A 19,929-nucleotide genomic window follows, 5' to 3' on the forward strand; every position below is an offset into this window, starting at 1 on the left:
AGTAATATAAAAAAGGTGGTTAAAGATAAGACTCATTTCTTGATTTATTTTTTCCAGTTTTTAAATAGTACATTCCTTCAAAAACGCATGTATTTGCAGTCAGACAGAGACTGACCGGCAGCTTTAGCAAAGTATATCATTGGGGTCGTTGCACTAGCAGTTTTCAACCATTGATTTTCTGCAGATTGTGTGTGTGAATATAGGTCTAAACAACAACAAGTACCTTGAAACAGAGAAAAAAAAAAAGTTACATCTAAATAGTCTTTGGGTTCAAAAACGCAGTGAAGGAAAGTGTCATAGGTGAAGGTGGTAAGCTATACAATGACACGCTATACAATGTGATAACTTGTAGTTCTCTTATCTCTAAATCATCTAATACAAATCTAATTGAAAATGTCCCTTTTAAGCTACGGTCATGATTAGATACAACTCAGGTCCTGATTATCACTTGTCTAGAAAAACAGTTATATAAAAAGCTTGACTTTTAAAAAAGATGCCTAGTTTAAAGTGATGGTTAGTTCACTAGTCCAATGCACAAGACGATTCCAACATAGAAAAAGATGATCTGTCCAGTTCCTACTTCCTGCGTCTGAAAGAAGGGATGGAGAAAAGAAGTGGAATTTGTCAACAGCAGTTGATTAGTCAATACTATGAAAACATGCAATGTTGTCAGTCAAAATCCCTACTGGAATGTGATATAAATACTCACTTCTGATAGCTATTCTGGAGACCAAGACCTGAGCTTGTGCTTGCCACTGGTGCCTGTTGGGAGAAAACATTTTATACCCTGGGTCACACCAAATGTCTTGCTGATTTATACCTTTATGAGCAGGTATCATTTCAAAATCTAATGTCCGTTTTACTCCAGCCTAGGTGAATGAGTGATGGACAGTAGTGGGGACAGCTTACCCTGTTCTCTCTGTCGTTCCAGTCCATCTTGTTCCCATCATGTTGTCCTGGCCCGTCTCCCGATGACCTCCTCTTACGACTTCATAGAACAGAAAATATTCACATCAGGTCTCTGAATGACCTACACTAAAAACAGACAACTTTTATTTCAAGAAGATATTCCTCATCAACAGAAGATGATTTCTGATAGGGTCACAAAAGTTCTCCAGAAATACCACTTGGAATATTCCTGGAAATAAGCACAAAACATGGAATCCTGCAAACAGGATTTCTGGAAACCTAGAAAGTTTGGGAAAGTTACCAGAATTTTGCAACGCACTATCTGGCAAAGTGTCTGCATAATAACTGATGGGTTGGCCAATGGGCATACCTTGAAGCAGTTGGGCATTCCTGTCTAAGCGTTTCGATGTCTGTGAACTGCACGGCTTGTCCTCCACCTCTCGTTCTGAACACGTCTCCCTGAAGAGGTAGACAACTATCAGATTAAGAGATGTACCACGCAGAAAGACAAAGTGAGGGATACAAATGCATTCCCCTCCACAGGTAAATCAGGTACAGTACATTCGGAAAGTATTCACACCTCACGACTTTCTCCACATTTTGTTACAGCCTTATTCTAAAATGGATTAAGAAAAACTCAATCTATACACAATACCCCATAATGACAAAGAACAGTTTTTATTACATTTTAAATAAGTATTCAGACCCTTTGCTACAAGACTCGAAATTGAGCTCAGGTGCATCCTGTTTCCATTGATCATCCTTGAGATGTTTCTACAACTTGATTGGAGTCCACCTGTTGTAAATTCAATTGATTGGACATGATTTGGAAAGGCGCACACACCTGTGAAGTTTGGAACCACTAAGACTCTAAACTGAGCAATCAGGGGAGAAGAGCCTTTGTCAAGGAGGTGACCAAGAACCTGGTGGTCACTCTGACAGAGCTCCTCTGAGGAGATGGGAGAACCTTCCAGAAGGACAACCATCTCTGCAGCACTCCACCAATCAGGCCTTTATGGTAGAGTGGCCAGACGGAAGCCACTCCTCAGTAGAAGGCATAAGACAGCCCACTTGTAGTTTGCTAAAAGGCACCTAAAGGACTCTTGAACTCTTTGGCCTGAATGCCAAGCGTCAGGTCTGGAGGAAACCTGACACCATCCCTACGGTGAAGCATGGTGGTGGCAGCAGCATCATGTTGTGAGGATGTTTGTAGCGTCATACCCAAGAAGACGAGGGTGTAATCGCTTACAAAAGGTGTAAAGTACTGAGTAAAGGGTCTGAAAACTTATGTAAATGTATCCGGTAATTATTTAATTTTTTTCTTCAAAAACCTGTGTTTGCTTTGTCATTATCAATTGTCTAGATTGATGAGGGAAAAAAACGATTTAATCTATTTTTGAATAAGGTTGTAATGTTACAAAATGTGGAAAAAGTCAAGGGGGATGAACACTTTCCGAATGCACTGTATATGGTTGTAGCAGTACAAAATCTCTATTTCTGTTTGAAACCACAAATTATTGCTCAGGTAGCAATATCATTCTATAGTAGTCGGAAAGATTCAAACCCAGAAGGTGAAAAAGTAAAAGAAATGAGACAAACAAAAGAGACACCAATTGAGGAAATAGATTTTTTTTTTCTTTTTTACCTTGATCAGTTTGGTCTGAATCTCCCCATCGGAGGCAAGCTCCTGATGCGTGAGAACATACTTGTGGCATTTAGACAGAGCTTTCTCGCTGGCCGCTGACACCTTGATTGCATTGGGTATGATTGGCTGCATGACCGTGTCTAAATCCAAATTAGAGAGTGGTTTGTGATCTACCCATCGGTCCCCACCCGCTGAGTGTGAGCGTCTGTGGTGCGGGCGAATCGGTGTCCCCGTGGTCTGGTGGGTCCCATTTAAAACAGTGAGGAAAAGACAAAATCAGGGAATTATTGACAGTTGTGGTGTTAAGGGCCATTGGGTAAGTAGTAGCAGCGTCTACGGCGGACCGGCGGCAGGCGTTAGTGTGGGTAGAGTGGGCTGGCAGAACACAGGCGTTAGTGTGGGTAGAGTGGGCTGGCAGAACACAGGCGTTAGTGTGGGTAGAGTGGGCTGGCAGAACACAGGCGTTAGTGTGGGTAGAGTGGGCTGGCAGAACACAGGCATTAGTGTGGGTAGAGTAGGCTGGCAGAACACAGGCGTTAGTGTGGGTAGAGTGGGCTGGCAGAACATAAAGCCCATGGTTTATACACAGTATAGTTTGAGGTGGTATGGTTAACAGGTATAATTGGACAATCCTCTATGCTCTGGAGGTTCAAATAAAACAGATTTGATGAAGATACTTTTCTACAAACCCTTCCTGTAAGTTAGGCTAATGGAAGACCAATGACAAGTACACTGTAAGTCAATATACAGTGTCAAGAAAAAGTAGGTGAACCCTTTGGAATTACCTGGATGTCTGCATAAATTGGTCGTCAAATTTGATCTGATCTTCATCTAAGTCACAATAGACAAACAGTGTGCTTAAACTAATAACACATTATTGTATTTTTCTTGTCTATATTGAATACATCATTTAAACATTCAGTGTAGGCTGGAAAAAGTATGTGAACCCCTAAGCTAATGACTTCTCCAAAAGCTAATTGGAGTCAGCTAACCTGGAGTCCAATCAATGAGACGTTGGTTAGAGCTGCCTTGCCCTATATAAAAAATTTAAAAAAACTCACAATTTAAGTTTGCTATTCACAAGAAGCATTACATGATGTGAACCATGCCTCGAACAAAATAGATCTCAGAAGACCTAAGATTAAGAATTGTTGACCTGCATAAAGCTGGAAAGGGTTAAAAAAGTATCTCTAAAAGCCTTGATGTTCATCAGTCCACGGTAAGACAAATTGTCTATAAATGCAGAAAGTTCAGCAGTGTTGCTACTCTCCCTAGGAGTGGCCGTCCTGCAAAGATGACTGCAAGAGCACAGCGCAGAATACTCAATGAGGTTAAGAATCCTAGAGTGACAGCTAAAGACTTACAGAAAACCTCTGAAACATCTGACGAGTCTAGGATACGTAAAACACTAAAACAAGAATGGTGTTCATGGGAGGACACCACGGAAGAAGCCACAGCTGTCCAAAAAAAGCATTGCTGCACGTCTGAAGTTCACAAAAGAGCACCTGGATGTTCCACAGAGCTAGTGGCTAAATATTCTGTGGGCAGATGGAACTACAGTTGTTTGGAAGGAACACCACACTGTGTGGAGAAAAAAAAAGCACCTCGCACCAACATGAAAGCCTCATCCCAACTGTAAAGTATGGTGGAGGGAGCATCATGGTTTGGGTCTGCTTTGCTGCCTCAGGGCCTGGACAGCTTGCTATCAGACGGAAAAATGAATTCCCAAGTTTATCCAGACTTTTTGCAGGAGAATGTTAGGCTATCTGTCCGCCAATTGAAGCACAACAGAAGTTGGGTGATGCAATAGGATAATGACAGAAAACACAGAAGTAAACCAACAACAGAAGGGAGTGGCCCAGTCAGAGTCCTGACCTCAACCTGATTGAGATGCTGTGGCATGACCTCAAGAGAGCGGTTCACACCAGACATCCCAAGAATATTGCTGAACTGAAACAGTTTTGTAAAGAGGAATGTTCCAAAATTCCTCCTGACCGTTGTGCAGGTCTGATCCGCAACTACAGAAAACATTTGGTTGAGGTTGTTGCTGCCAAAGGAGGGTCAACCTGTTATTAAATCCAAGGGTTCACATACTTTCCCCACCCTGCACTGTGAATGTTTACAGTGTGTTCAATGAAAAGTATAATTGTTTGTGTTATTAGTTTAAGCAGACTGTTGTATATGATCAATTTATGCAGAAATCCAGGTATTTCACATACTTTCTCTTGCCACTGTATACACATTAGCTGCCAACATTATGATTGAAACCAGGTTAGATATGAGTTTTACAGCAGCAATCTATAGCATTATGGATTGATGAATGGATTGTTTCATAAGAGTATTATTAGTACTTGGTAGTTCATTAGGATCCCCATTAGCGATTGCTGAAGCAGCTACTCTTCCTGGGGTACACAAATAGTCTGAGGAGATTTGTGAATATTGTATATGTGAAAGTGCTGAAAAATGTTAGCTAGTGTACATAATACAGCCTACACTAGGGGACATGGTGACATAACATGGGAGGATAATGGTGACGATAAATGTGATGAGATGACACCCTGGTTATCAGTCCTGTGGTGGCCATTACAGACAACCAAACACGCATATCAAGCAGCTATTGATGCAATTCTGCAGGATGATTCTTTAAGGGTCTACAAGCATAGCAGAACCAGCTACGGTACATCTACACACATACAAACACACAGATTAAAGCCAACAGGACTACAAGCATAGCAGAACTAGCTACGGTACATCTACACACATACAAACACACAGATTAAAGCCAACAGGACTACAAGCATAGCAGAACTAGCTACGGTACATCTACACACATACAAACACACAGATTAAAGCCAACAGGACTACAAGCATAGCAGAACTAGCTACGGTACATCTACACACATACAAACACACAGATTAAAGCCAACAGGACTACAAGCATAGCAGAACTAGCTACGGTACATCTACACACATACAAACACACAGATTAAAGCCTATAGGACTACAAGCATAGCAGAACTAGCTACGGTACATCTACACACAAAGGAACACACAGATTAAAGCCAACAGGACTACAAGCATAGCAGATCTAGCTACGGTACATCTACACACATACGGACACACAGATTAAAGCCAACAGGACTACAAGCATAGCAGAACTAGCTACGGTACATCTACACACATACAAACACACAGATTAAAGCCAACAGGACTACAAGCATAGCAGAACTAGCTACGGTACATCTACACACATACAAACACACAGATTAAAGCCTATAGGACTACAAGCATAGCAGAACTAGCTACGGTACATCTACACACATACAAACACACAGATTAAAGCCAACAGGACTACAAGCATAGCAGAACTAGCTACGGTACATCTACACACATACAAACACACAGATTAAAGCCAACAGGACTACAAGCATAGCAGAACTAGCTACGGTACATCTACACACATACAAACACACAGATTAAAGCCTATAGGACTACAAGCATAGCAGAACTAGCTACGGTACATCTACACACATACAAACACACAGATTAAAGCCAACAGGACTACAAGCATAGCAGAACTAGCTACGGTACATCTACACACATACAAACACACAGATTAAAGCCTATAGGACTACAAGCATAGCAGAACTAGCTACGGTACATCTACACACAAAGGAACACACAGATTAAAGCCAACAGGACTACAAGCATAGCAGATCTAGCTACGGTACATCTACACACATACAAACACACAGATTAAAGCCAACAGGACTACAAGCATAGCAGAACTAGCTACGGTACATCTACACACATACAAACACACAGATTAAAGCCAACAGGACTACAAGCATAGCAGAACTAGCTACGGTACATCTACACACATACAAACACACAGATTAAAGCCAACAGGACTACAAGCATAGCAGAACTAGCTACGGTACATCTACACACATACAAACACACAGATTAAAGCCAACAGGACTACAAGCATAGCAGAACTAGCTACGGTACATCTACACACATACAAACACACAGATTAAAGCCAACAGGACTACAAGCATAGCAGAACTAGCTACGGTACATCTACACACATACGGACACACAGATTAAAGCCAACAGGACTACAAGCATAGCAGAACTAGCTACGGTACATCTACACACAAAGGAACACACAGATTAAAGCCTACAGGACTACAAGCATAGCAGAACTAGCTACGGTACATCTACACACATACAAACACACAGATTAAAGCCAACAGGACTACAAGCATAGCAGAACTAGCTACGGTACATCTACACACATACAAACACACAGATTAAAGCCAACAGGACTACAAGCATAGCAGAACTAGCTACGGTACATCTACACACATACAAACACACAGATTAAAGCCTACAGGACTACAAGCATAGCAGAACTAGCTACGGTACATCTACACACAAAGGAACACACAGATTAAAGCCTACAGGACTACAAGCATAGCAGAACTAGCTACGGTACATCTACACACATACGGACACACAGATTAAAGCCAACAGGACTACAAGCATAGCAGAACTAGCTACGGTACATCTACACACATACAAACACACAGATTAAAGCCTATAGGACTACAAGCATAGCAGAACTAGCTACGGTACATCTACACACATACAAACACACAGATTAAAGCCAACAGGACTACAAGCATAGCAGAACTAGCTACGGTACATCTACACACATACGGACACACAGATTAAAGCCAACAGGACTACAAGCATAGCAGAACTAGCTACGGTACATCTACACACATACAAACACACAGATTAAAGCCAACAGGACTACAAGCATAGCAGAACTAGCTACGGTACATCTACACACATACGGACACACAGATTAAAGCCTACAGGACTACAAGCATAGCAGATCTAACTACTGTGATGATACCAGCGTCGCAATTGTATGTTTGCATGGCAAAAATTAAAACACGAAACAGACCAAACTCTTCGGCCTTTAAAAACCTGCTATATGTTAAATATTGTGTTTTGTTTTCTTGCCATGACACTAACGAGTATCGATACTGGTATCAGCCTGGTCCTAATAGCTAGCACATGTACAGTAGGTAAGAATACAAACCAAGCAGCTACAGTTCTATCCGGGTCTAGGGTGCAGTTCTATCCGGGTTTGGGGTGCAGTTCTATCCGGGTCTACAAGCATGGCAGATCCAGCTACTTAAAGTTTACCTCCTGATTTCCAAGACACAGATGAAGCCAAAAGCAGGACTATGCTTAATCTTTGTCTGGGAAACCAGCCCCTCAGAGTGAAATTCTAACACACACTAACCCTTGAGCTTGACTCTAGGTCTAGCCCGTACGTGTGGCTGGGGCCCGGGGCCTCTGTCTCAGGGGCCCATCGCTGGCCTCTCCTGCGGCCCACACTGCTGCTTCCGTATGGGGTCGTTCTTCCGTACGCTCCGGGTGTCCCGGGGGGGTCCCTACCTATGGGGAACCTCTGCTCCCACTCAGAGATGACGGAGGCTACTGAGAGACTACCAGCGGAGGAGGAGGGTGGGAGGAGATGGCACTGAGCTGTGCTGACCTGGTGGTGGTAGCAGGAGGGAGTCTGGGAGTATTATATGAAAGCTGTAGCATGGCATCTCCAACAGTGTATTCACAACGTTGTAGATAACATTGTAACAAATAGAACCAACACGATGCCCTATTCTACATGACAGACAATCATATCTGTTCTACAGCATGCGCGTTTCTATCTGAACACTAATGTCACAAATGTCAGTAGAGTGAAAGAGGACAACACATGCAGGTGGCCAGTAACGGTGAGACAGCAGAGTAATAGTACATGTGGTCTGATGACACAGCACCTGTTTAGTAGACGGACTCATACACCATCAACCCACCATGCAACAACGGTCCATCAACATTAGAATAGTTCCACAGTCAATATCTATTACAGTAACGTCAATCACAATTTATAGATGGATAGAGAATGAGAGAGAGAGGGAGAGACGGAGAGAGGCGAGAGGGAGAAAGAGAGGCAGTGACAGGGTGGAACAACTCACGGGCAGTGGCGAGCGAGATCTCTTCTCAGGGGCGCGAGGCTGGTCCTTCTCCCGGGAGTTCCTCTGGGGCTTGTCTGGGGGTGGTGGGGGACGCTGCTGCTCTGAGGTGGCGCTGCTGTTGCTCTCTGATACGATGGCCTTCAGCTGCTTCAGCTTCTCATCCTTCACCCACAGCTTGTTCTGCATCTCCAGCTGCTTGGCGTTCACACGACGCTCCTGAGGTAGCAAGAGGAAGACCAATGTTAACTACACAACTTCAACTAAATGTAAGTAGCTCTGAACTACAATACCCACCACACCTACCGTCAACTATGTTTATGACCCACAGTCTGGGGTTAGTTAGCAGCTGAGTGACCCCCTCACAGTCTGGGGTTAGTTATGGGGTTAGTTAGCAGCTGAGTGACCCCCTCACAGTCTGGGGTTAGTTAGCAGCTGAGGGACCCCTCACAGTCTGGGGTTAGTTAGCAGCTGAGGGACCCCTCACAGTCTGGGGTTAGTTAGCAGCTGAGGGACCCCTCACAGTCTGGGGTTAGTTAGCAGCTGAATGACCCCTCACAGTCTGGGGTTAGTTAGCAGCTGAGTGACCCCTCACAGTCTGGGGTTAGTTAGCAGCTGAGTGGACCCCTCACAGTCTGGGGTTAGTTAGCAGCTGAGGGACCCCTCACAGTCTGGGGTTAGTTAGCAGCTGAGGGACCCCCTCACAGTCTGGGGTTAGTTAGCAGATGAGTGACCCCCTCACAGTCTGGGGTTAGTTAGCAGATGAGTGACCCCCTCACAGTCTGGGGTTAGTTAGCAGCTGAGGGACCCCCTCACAGTCTGGGGTTAGTTAGCAGCTGAGGGACCCCCTCACAGTCTGGGGTTAGTTAGCAGATGAGTGACCCCCTCACAGTCTGGGGTTAGTTAGCAGATGAGTGACCCCCTCACAGTCTGGGGTTAGTTAGCAGATGAGTGACCCCCTCACAGTCTGGGGTTAGTTAGCAGCTGAATGACCCCTCACAGTCTGGGGTTAGTTAGCAGCTGAGTGACCCCTCACAGTCTGGGGTTAGTTAGCAGCTGAGGGACCAGATCTATTGAAAGGGTGGAGGACAGCTGAGGGGAGGAGGGCTGAGGGGAGGAGGGTAACACTCCACTTACACACTCCTTCTCCCACTGGTGTTTGGTGTCAGACACCATGCCCTGCATGCGTGCCTCCATGCGCTTCCTCTCCGACAGCTCCCGCTGCAGCCTCTGCTCACGGCTCTCCAGCTCCTGCTGCAGCGACCGCTTGTCCCCCTCATAGATATTGGTGGTCTTCTGAAGAATGTCAATCTGAGGGGGGGCATAAAAGGTATGTAAAAAGTTCAGGATAAGTTTGATTCAATTTGAAACGAGTTCAATTAGGATGTACAAATGCATGGGTTTCAGTGATATAAAAATGCAGCTGAGGAGATGGAGAGAACGAGGCAAAGGGGGGGAGAGAGAACGAGGCAAAGGGGGGGGAGAAGAGAGATGGAGGACTTAGACTTCACCTTGTATTCCAGCATTTTGGATTTCTTCTCCAGCCGATCCATCTCATTCTTCTGGTTGAACATGATCTTGTCCTTCTCCCCTAGTTTACCCTGCTGTTCATGGATGAAGTTCTCCTTGGCCATCAGGTGGCCATCAAACTCCTGGAGCATCGATTTCAGCGTGTTGGCTGTTGGAAAGGGGCAAAAGGAATGGAAATGAATCCATTGGTACAAATTGTACTTTACTCTTGTCCACTAAAGGTAGACAATATGTTTACACTAACTAAACATTTACGTACAGCAAAACATGCCCTAAGAAAAGCCAGATAAACATGAAAAGACAACGATGAATTTAAATAGAGGACGTCTGTGACATTTCAAACGATAGGAGACTAAATGTGCAGCTCTAAAGCCCGTAGTATTTTATTAGGATCCCCTTAAGACAGCAGCTACTCTTCCTGGAGTCGACACAGAACATGACATAATACAGAACATTAACAGACAACAGTACATACATTTAAAATAAATAAAAGAGGTCCTGTACTGACAAAACACCCTTAATTAGGTCTATAGTGGCCTGGTCCGTACCAGTTCTGGTGTACTGCTCAGTGATCATCTGGCGGATGCGGTGCCTCCTCTCCAGCACCTCTATGAGGCGGGGCAGGATCTGCTCATCGGTGGGATCCACCAACTCACAGGCAGGCAGGGCCGGCAGGCTGTCCAGGAGCTGGTTCAGCACCGAGCCATCCTCTGGAACATCAGTGGAGACCAGATTAACTTGGACTTAACATTAGTGCTGGCTGAGGTGCTGGTCACATGGGACGTGTCCAGGTTGGAAATTTGTTAAAATTAATCATTTCTAACATGACCCATGTACAATCAGATTCTTTAAAATTAGAGGTGAAAGCCCTCCTGCTTTGTAACCCTGATGTACGTACTGTATCCACATTTCTACTCGTAGAGATAGATTTTTTATATACACCTTTGTGATTATGTATGTGTACATACCGGTGTTGCTGGGTCCCCCAGGGTGCTCCTCCTGGCGTCGTGACAACTCGTCTCTGAAGGCCTGGTTCCGGTGTCTCCGCCCCGCCGCCAGGCTGCAGATGGGCCTGTCCACCGGCCGCGCCACCTCAACCTCCTGGGTCAACTCCGCAAAGCGCATGACCAACTGAAGGAACACACACGGTTATTGGGATCTAACTCAGATCAGTTACCATGGTTTCTTAGGGCTGTTATTGGGATCTAACGCATCAGTTACCATGGTTTCTTAGGGCTGTTATTGGGATCTAACTCAGATCAGTTACCATGGTTTCTTAGGGCTGTTATCGGGATCTAACTCAGATCAGTTACCATGGTTTCTTCATAGTCGTCGGCTTTAGGGTTGACACACACAACCATGCGGACTTTCCCTTCACCGTCAAAATAGTTCTTGAACAGATGAGTGACTTTAGAGTCTCTGTAAGGAACCATCTGAAACAAAAACACACAGTATCATTGTGTTACTTTATGACATGATATCAGAGCTTGACTCATCTAGTCTACAGTTTGATCAAGTACACAGAGATTCATTCAAAATGACCAACCCGGTTTGTTCCACACATCTGGTTCTCTCTGAGGACTTCTATACAGGTGCGTAACGTCATCAGGGACTGGTTGATGTTGCCTGGGGAAAGAGTGGGGATGCCAGGTAAAGATGGGTGCATGTTGTGAAGCTGCCAGTAGGTCAGTACTAGTCTGGGTACCAGTCTGTTTAGCCATGATTCCACTCCTGTCATGCTTAACATGTGGCATATGACACAGAGCACAAGGAGTGGAATGTTAGCTAAACAGACTTGTCCCCAGGCTAGGTCAGTGGTGCTGTTAGACAAATAGCATGTTAGCTAAACAGACTGGTCCCCAGGCTAGGTCAGTGGTGCTGTTAGACAAACAGAAAAAGGATTTTTCTATGGGTCCTACGTCGTCAGCTCACCTGCTTCCCGGAGGCGGCTGCCCTCTGCTTTAGTCCTGCTGGTGCGTTCACTCCCTGCCAGGTCCACCAGACACAGCTGGCTAACAGTCACCTGGTTCTTGTCCTGTAACACAGCCAGGCTAGGCTTTCAGAGCTAGCACTGGTTGAAGTCCATGTGGTCCAGTGATAGCTGTTAGCATGCCTGCTCCGTATTGGGTCTTCTAGTGAAACATACATAAGCTAACACAGCTTCTACTAGTGACGGAGCAGCAGATATTTATTGTGCTAGTTCACATAGTAATTAAAGGATGTTTGTGTTTGTTATCTTAAGGTTAAGTCAAGGCAGGGATAGAGAGTACGCCAACCCACCGAGCCCAGGCTAGTACTGGTCACACCAGGCGGGTAGAACATTTTCCCAACTAGTGACATTTTGTATTTTCAGATATCGCATGGCACAGATATTAAACCCAGGCTACTAAAAATGGTGGTGTACTAGCCTGGCTGGTCAGTGCCCAAAATCTTTGTTCCATCCCTGGGTCAAGGTAGTGGATGGTGTCTTCACTTCTATATGAAGAACTGTATCGGCAAGATATAAAGATGCAAGGTTCAAGTCACCTGTAGAATGTGGTCTCCATCTGCATCCAGTGGCGCTTGTGCCAGTTTGACAATAAACACACTGTGAGAGCGACTGGACTCGCGGTTCAGCTGAGTATCGGCAATCCTCCTTTTCTTTTGACCTGGACAAAAGCAAATACTGTAGACTAACACAGAGGGAAAAAATATTTTTCCTTCAAAGGAAATTACTAAAATCCCACTCACCCCGCCAAAACACTTCAAAGGCTTCCTCTGTGGACTTCACCTCGACCTCTGTGCATCCTGACACATACATGTTGTGGTTCTGGTCCTCACGTAAAATCTTTGATTGAGGCGGTCTGCAACCGTGGAGAGCAACAATACGGTTAACCACCACACAGCCTACAACAAATAAACTAGACTATAACCACAAGCAAAAAGTCAATATGACAACGTTAAAACAACGGTTATGACTGTTCAAAACAGTCAACGGGTAAAAGACATGCATTATGTCAAGCTTCCCAGCCGCAGCACAGATCAGTTTCACCACAGCCATTCAAGGATGTGTTTACACCAATCTCATGATAATCAGCAGAGGTTAAAAGCACTACCTCTACAAAGGCAATCAGAGACAGAGGAATAAAAGCAAATAGTTACTCCAAAAGTAATACATATTTAAATGTATATACTATATAATAACACTACATACCATTCGTATTATATGCAGGGTTCTAGATTGGGAGGGGATGATGGTACCATACGTATTATATGCAGGGTTCTAGATTGGGAGGGGATGATGGTACCATACATATTATATGCAGGGTTCTAGATTGGGAGGGGATGTAGTGGAGGGATGATGGTACCATACGTATTATATGCAGGGTTCTAGATTGGGAAGGGATGATGGTACCATACGTATTATATGCAGGGTTCTAGATTGGGAGGGGATGATGGTACCATACGTATTATATGCAGGGTTCTAGATTGGGAGGGGATGTAGTGGAGGGATGATGGCTAGAAAATTCTGCCATGTTTTTCTACATTTAAACGGTATACACTTATCCTGGGACCAGATATATGAAACAGCTAGTTGATCAGTGTGGTCCCAGGCTAGTTATAAACTAACCACGTACATCAACTCAGGGTTCTGTAGAGGTGTCTCTCCACCGGGTCGCCTAACAAAGACAAAACATTTCACATATCTAACCTACAATACATCTTACATTGACTGGTGCATTCTTCACACTAAAATTAACTGTAGAAGATACAAATGAGAGCGAAGACGTGCGGTAGGACCACTCTTCCAGAATGATTTACTGGTCTCCCTTTACATATTTATTTAATAACATTACACAAAAATACATAACTACTGGTAACAACAAAGCCTGGACTCACTTGTGTCGTATGGGGTCTATCGGAGCTTCTTCCAGCAGATCGTAGATGTAGTTATTGTATATTTCTATGTAGGACACAAACACACTGTAACAGCTGTCCTCGTCAACTCCCTCACATTTGCAAGCCTCCTCTGGACTGATCATGTCTGCGAACTCTGGGTCAGGTTTTTGCCTGAAGGACAGAACCAACACAAAACCTCAGTCTCAAACCAGCTTCAACAATCAAGAAAGTGAAATGGTCTTTTTTTTGTTGCCATTTCCAATATCATTTCAACAGGTTGTCTTTTTGTCATCCAAATAGTCTCTGACACAAATCAAATGCATGAAAGATGTCAATAACCTAGCATCTATTAACATCTGAGGGTGATCACAAATGTGTGCACGAAACATGTTTTGGCTTATAAAACCCATGCATACTTTGAGGACGGTGTTTTGGGCACTGTGGACTGTTGATTTGATTCTCTCTTCTGTCTCTCCAGGAGAGCGTCCACCTGACCTTGGATCTCCATGCCATTCTTGTCGTCTGTCCTAAACACCTGCAAGATTGAACATTTGAAAGCTAGACGTATAGGGATCAGCGCTCAATTTAACATTTGGAGAACCTGAAATTCAAATAGTAAAATAATTGGCTTTTTTGCACATATTTGCTGTTGAATAAAATGGCCAACTCAAAGTTAAGTCTCTCACAAGCACTTGATTGGCTAGTGTACCAACACATCCAGTTCAATGTATAAATCTCTGATGACAAGACAAGGACAAAAGGATACAATGATGCTCTGTAGGAACAGAGTTGTACACCCAGAGATATGACGTAAAATAAGGCTTACAAATCTCTTGGCCTGTAATGGACCGATGCTGTTGAACAGCATGTCCAGAGAGCGGGGGAGGAGACCTCCTTCTCCTGGAGAGCCCGTCATGGTAAACGTCTTTCCACTGCCTGTGACGCCATAAGTGAAAAGCAATCCTATGGACAGCAAATAAAAACTAAAATCGCCGCTCAACACCCTGTCGAAACTAAATACTTTAAAAACGTATCCGTTATTAAAAATAAACGAGCATTTTCGCTCACTTACCATTCTTGCAGTGAATGAGGTCATCCACAAGTGGTTTGGCAACATCCTCAAACAACTCTATTTGGGAGGTTTGGATCCCAAACACTTTTTTGAAGGAGTACTGAGTCTGTGAAAGAAAACACGTTCATTATGAGATGACATCATAGAGAGAGACTGAGTCTGAAAGAAAGCACGTTCACTATGAGATGACATCATAGAGAGAGACAGTCTGAAAGAAAGCACGTTCACTATGAGATGACGTCATAGAGAGAGACAGTCTGTGCAAGAAAACACGTTCATTATGAGATGACATCATAGAGCGAGAGACTGGGTCTGTGAAAGAAAGCACGTTCACTATGAGATGACATCATAGAGAGAGACAGTCTGTGAAAGAAAGCACGTTCACTATGAGATGACGTCATAGAGAGACAGTCTGTGCAAGAAAACACGTTCATTATGAGATGACATCATAGAGAGAGACAGTCTGTGCAAGAAAACACGTTCATTATGAGATGACATCATAGAGAGAGACGGTCTGTGCAAGAAAACACGTTCATTATGAGATGACATCATAGAGAGAGACTGGGTCTGTGCAAGAAAACACGTTCATTATGAGATGACATCATAGAGAGAGACTGGGTCTGTGAAAGAAAACACGTTCATTATGAGATGACATCATAGAGAGAGAGACTGGGTCTGTGAAAGAACACGTTCATTATGAGATGACATCATAGAGAGAGACAGTCTGTGCAAGAAAACACGTTCATTATGAGATGACACAGGAAGACGCATCATAGAGAGAGACATGTAATGTAGTTAGCTGTGTTACACCTGTACCTCTTTGTATTCCCCATTGCGGTTGGCTTTGATGCCATCAGGAGCATGCAGCTGAATGGTGGTGCTGCTGATCATTTCAATACAACACTCCTCATCTGTAGCTCCTAAAGGGCGGATACGGCAGTACACCTGCACACAGCAAATCACCATACTGTAAGACGTGTTATTCATTAGCTACGTATAGATTATTTAGTCATTATCAACTTGCTTTTAGTAACTATTAATTGAGGTGACAGTGACCGACTTACACCAACTGGGTCTTTTTGTGAGTGGGATGTTTTCTTCAGGGCTGGCCTCCGTGGAGTTTTGCCCTTTCTGTGAAATGAATGAGGGGCATTTAGAGGTTGAGTAGCTACAGTACATTTACACAGTGATGGACTTGGAGAAAGTGGCTGAAAAAAAACACTGCAGCAAGACATGGCTAGCATAACTAACACATAGCATTACATGGGCTTGCTCCTACCTACCTTTCCGATTTGGTCCTGCCGTACATACCTACACGTACGCTACGGCCACAAGACGCAGGCCTCCTTACTGTCCCTAGAATATCTAAGCAAACAGCTAGAGGCAGGGCTTTCTCCTAAAGAGCTCCATTTTTATGGAATGGTCTGCCTATCCGTGTGAGAGACGCAGACTCGGTCTCAACCTTTAAGTCTTTACTGAAGACTTATCTCTTCAGTAGGTCATATGATTGAGTGTAGTCTGGCCCAGGAGTGAAGGTGAACAGAAAGGCACTGGAGCAACAAACCGCACTTGCTGTCTCTGTCTGGCCGGTTCCCCTCTCTCCACTGGGATTCTCTGCCTCAAACCCTAGTGGTGTGGGGGCTGTGCTTTGACAAAGTGGGTGGGGTTATATCCTGCCTGTTTGGCCGAGCCCGCGGGTATCGTCGGACGGGGCCACAGTGTCTCCTGACCCCGCCGGTCTCAGCCTCCCGCATTTATGCTGCAATAGTTTATGTGTCGGGGGGCTAGGGTCAGCCTGTTATATCTGGAGTATTTCTCCTGTCTGAATTTAAGTGTGCTCTCTCTAATCCTCTCTCGGCGGACCTGAGCCCTAGGACCATGCCTAAGGACTACCTGGCCTGATGACTCCTTGCTGTCAAGAGACCTGGCCGGGTGGTGCCAGAATAACAACCTATCCCTCAACGTAACCAAGACTAAAGAGATTATTGTGGACTACAGGAAAAGGAGGACCGAGCACGCCCCCATTCTCATCGATGGGGCTGTAGTGGAGCAGGTTGAGAGCTTCATGTTCCTTGGTGTCGACATCAACAACATACTAGAATGGTCCAAACACACAAAGACAGTCGTGAAGAGGGCACGACAAAGCCTATTTCCCCCTCAGGAGACTGAAAAGATATGGCATGGGTCCTGAGATCCTCAAAAGGTTCTACAGCTGCAACATCGTGAGCATCCTGACTGGTTGCATCACTGCCTGGTACGGCAATTGCTCGGCCTCTGACCGCAAGGCACTACAGAGGGTAGTGCGTACGGCACAGTACATCACTGGGACTAAGCTGCCTGCCATCCAGGACCTCTACACCAGGCGGTGTCTGAGGAAGGCCCTAAAACTTATCAAAGACCCCAGCCACCCCAGTCATAGAGTGTTCTCTCTACTACCGCATGGCAAGCGGTACCGGAGTGCCAAGTCTAGGACAAAAAGGTTTCTCAACAGTTTTTACCCCCAAGCCATAAAACTCCTGAACAGGTAATCAAATGGATACCCAGACTATTTGCATTGTGTGCCCACAACCCCTCTTTTTACGCTGCTGCTACTCTGTTTATCATATACGCATAGTCACTTTAACTATACATTCATGTACATACTACCTCAATTGGGCCGACTAACCAGTGTTCCCGCACATTGGCTAACTGGGCTATCTGCATTGTGTCCCGCCACCCACCACCTGCCAGCCCCTCTTTTACGCTACTGCTACTCTCTGTTCATCATATATGCATAGTCACTTTAGCCATATCTACATACTACCTCAATTAGCCTGACTAACCGGTGTCTGTATGTAGCCTCGCTACTGTATATAGCTTGTCTTTTTACTGTTGTTTTATTTCTTTACTTACCTATTGTTCACCTAATACCTTTTTTGCACGATTGGTTAGAGCCTCTAAGTAAGCATTTCACTGTAAGGTCTACACCTGTTGCATTCTGCGCTCGTGACAAATAAACTTTGATTTGTCCCCAGTCCACCTGGTCATGCTGCTGCTCCAGTTTCAACTGTTCTGCCACTGGCTATGGAACCCTGACCTGTTCACCAGACGTGCTACCTGTCCCAGACCTGCTGTTATCAACTCTCTAGACACAGCAGGAGCGGTAGAGATTGTATTTTTTTAATTTCACCTTTATTTAACCAGGTAGGCCAGTTGAGAACAAGTTTACAACAAGTTTAAAGCAGTGCGACAAAAAACAGAGTTACACATGGAATAAACAAACGTACAGTCAATAACACAATAGAAAAAGTCTATATACAGTGTGTGCAAATGAGATAAGATTAGGGAGGTAAGGCAATAAATAGGCCGTAGTGACGAAGTAATTACAATTTAGCAATTAAACACTGGAGTGATAGATGTGCAGATACTCTGAATGATCGGCTATGAAAAGCCAACTGACATTTACTCCTGAGGTGCTGACCTGTTGCACCCTCTACAACCACTGTGATTATTATTATTTGACCCTGATGGTCATTTATGAACATTTGAACATCTTGGCCATGTTCTGTTAAAATATCCACACGGCACAGCCAGAAGAGGACTGGCCACCCCTCATAGCCTGGTTCCTCTCTAGGTTCCAGGCTTTCTGGGGAGTTTTTCCTAGCCACCGTGCTTCTACACCTGCATTGCTTGCTGTTTTGGGTTTTAGGCTGGCTTTCTGTACAGCACTTTGTGACATCATCTGATGTAAGAAGGGCTTTATAAAAACATTTGATTGATTGACCATGGAGCCAGCGCCAGATGTTTCTCGGAAAATTGTCCATTTCGTCCCCATGCTAGGTAGCAGAAGCCACAGCAGTCATTTTGGACTGGCAGTGTCAGCCAAACAACTCCTTTTCTTGTTCAACTTGACATGCCATTCCATAATGGCCGATGTGGCTACTACTAGCTAGCATTAAGACAGATGGCAGTTTACTTAAACTAACAGTTGTTCAATCTTATCGGTGTAACTATTGGGGTAATGGGACAATTCGGAGTACAAGGTATTTCTTCATTCCTGCATTGAGGTACCTTTCCGATATATCTTGCACTGGTTCCTTGTGCCTTAAACTAAACAGTTAGCCTGTCAGACCCTGGTGCAGTTGTAAGCAAGCGGGTCGGATCTGCTGGCTACAAAATCAGCCCACCCTTCAGAAAAGTATACACGTTCAAGTCAACAGCGCAAACTGGCGTCTCAATTTATTGTGTTGGCTAACGTCTATGCATTATGTTGGAGTAGCTTACTAAACTGGCAAACATTACATTCGACATGATACTTAGATAGCTAGCTAGCCACAATTGCCGTGATATCTATCAATCAAGGTTACCTGCCGGTCTAGCTAGTTTAGTTAGCTAGAAGGCTAAAATGCTAACTGCTGGCTACCTTGTTCGCTATCGTTATTAAACTGCTTACGAACACAACCACAATTGTTAACGAATGAAAACTTTACATAATAGTACACTATTGTACTTACACAGGTCTTTGCATTTTTTATGTTGCCTTTGTTTATCTTTCCCCTTAAGTTCGGTGAGCTTCTTCAGTTTTTGAAAATTCCCTCTCGTGTGACGTCACGTAGGTGTTGGTGGTTTTGCGCCAGTAAAAACGCAGACAGCTTAATCATTATGTGAAGGAAGCCCCGCCCCCACATTTGTGTCGCCCCAAAGTACCTTCTTATCTGCCCTGGCCGACAATCTAGGATCAGCTGAGTGTGCTGCACACCTCTGCATTATCATTTGTTGGGAATAAAACTAACCATATCTTCAATAATCATTCAATAAAAAAAATATTGTGTACAATGTCTATTTCAAGAATATTGTGC

General features: G+C 44.3%; 1 protein-coding gene across 4 annotated transcripts; it reads right to left on the minus strand.

Annotated features, from left to right (window-relative positions):
• Positions 1–32: 32 nt before the first annotated feature.
• On the minus strand, positions 33–19,686 carry LOC120049747 (kinesin-like protein KIF23). Of its 4 annotated transcripts, XM_038996139.1 has the most exons (23): positions 19,585–19,686; positions 16,156–16,222; positions 15,908–16,036; positions 15,092–15,197; positions 14,846–14,982; positions 14,436–14,554; positions 14,020–14,190; positions 12,871–12,983; positions 12,667–12,788; positions 12,073–12,175; positions 11,687–11,766; positions 11,454–11,573; positions 11,109–11,271; positions 10,689–10,850; positions 10,122–10,288; positions 9,748–9,921; positions 8,614–8,829; positions 7,878–8,132; positions 2,555–2,791; positions 1,280–1,368; positions 910–988; positions 710–762; positions 33–589 (listed from the first exon to the last, which is right to left on the minus strand). In XM_038996139.1, the coding sequence occupies exons 1-23, from the start codon at positions 19,596–19,598 to the stop codon at positions 577–579; spliced, it is 2,889 nt and encodes a 962-aa protein (XP_038852067.1). In that variant the 5' UTR covers positions 19,599–19,686; the 3' UTR covers positions 33–576. The 4 variants fall into 4 exon arrangements, with proteins under 4 accessions (XP_038852067.1, XP_038852079.1, XP_038852073.1 ...); XM_038996151.1 differs by lacking the exon at positions 7,878–8,132; XM_038996145.1 differs by lacking the exon at positions 2,555–2,791.
• Positions 19,687–19,929: the final 243 nt, after the last annotated feature.

The sequence above is a fragment of the Salvelinus namaycush genome, chromosome 1 (genome assembly GCF_016432855.1).
Source record: "Salvelinus namaycush isolate Seneca chromosome 1, SaNama_1.0, whole genome shotgun sequence".
NCBI classification, from domain to species: Eukaryota; Metazoa; Chordata; class Actinopteri; order Salmoniformes; family Salmonidae; genus Salvelinus; species Salvelinus namaycush.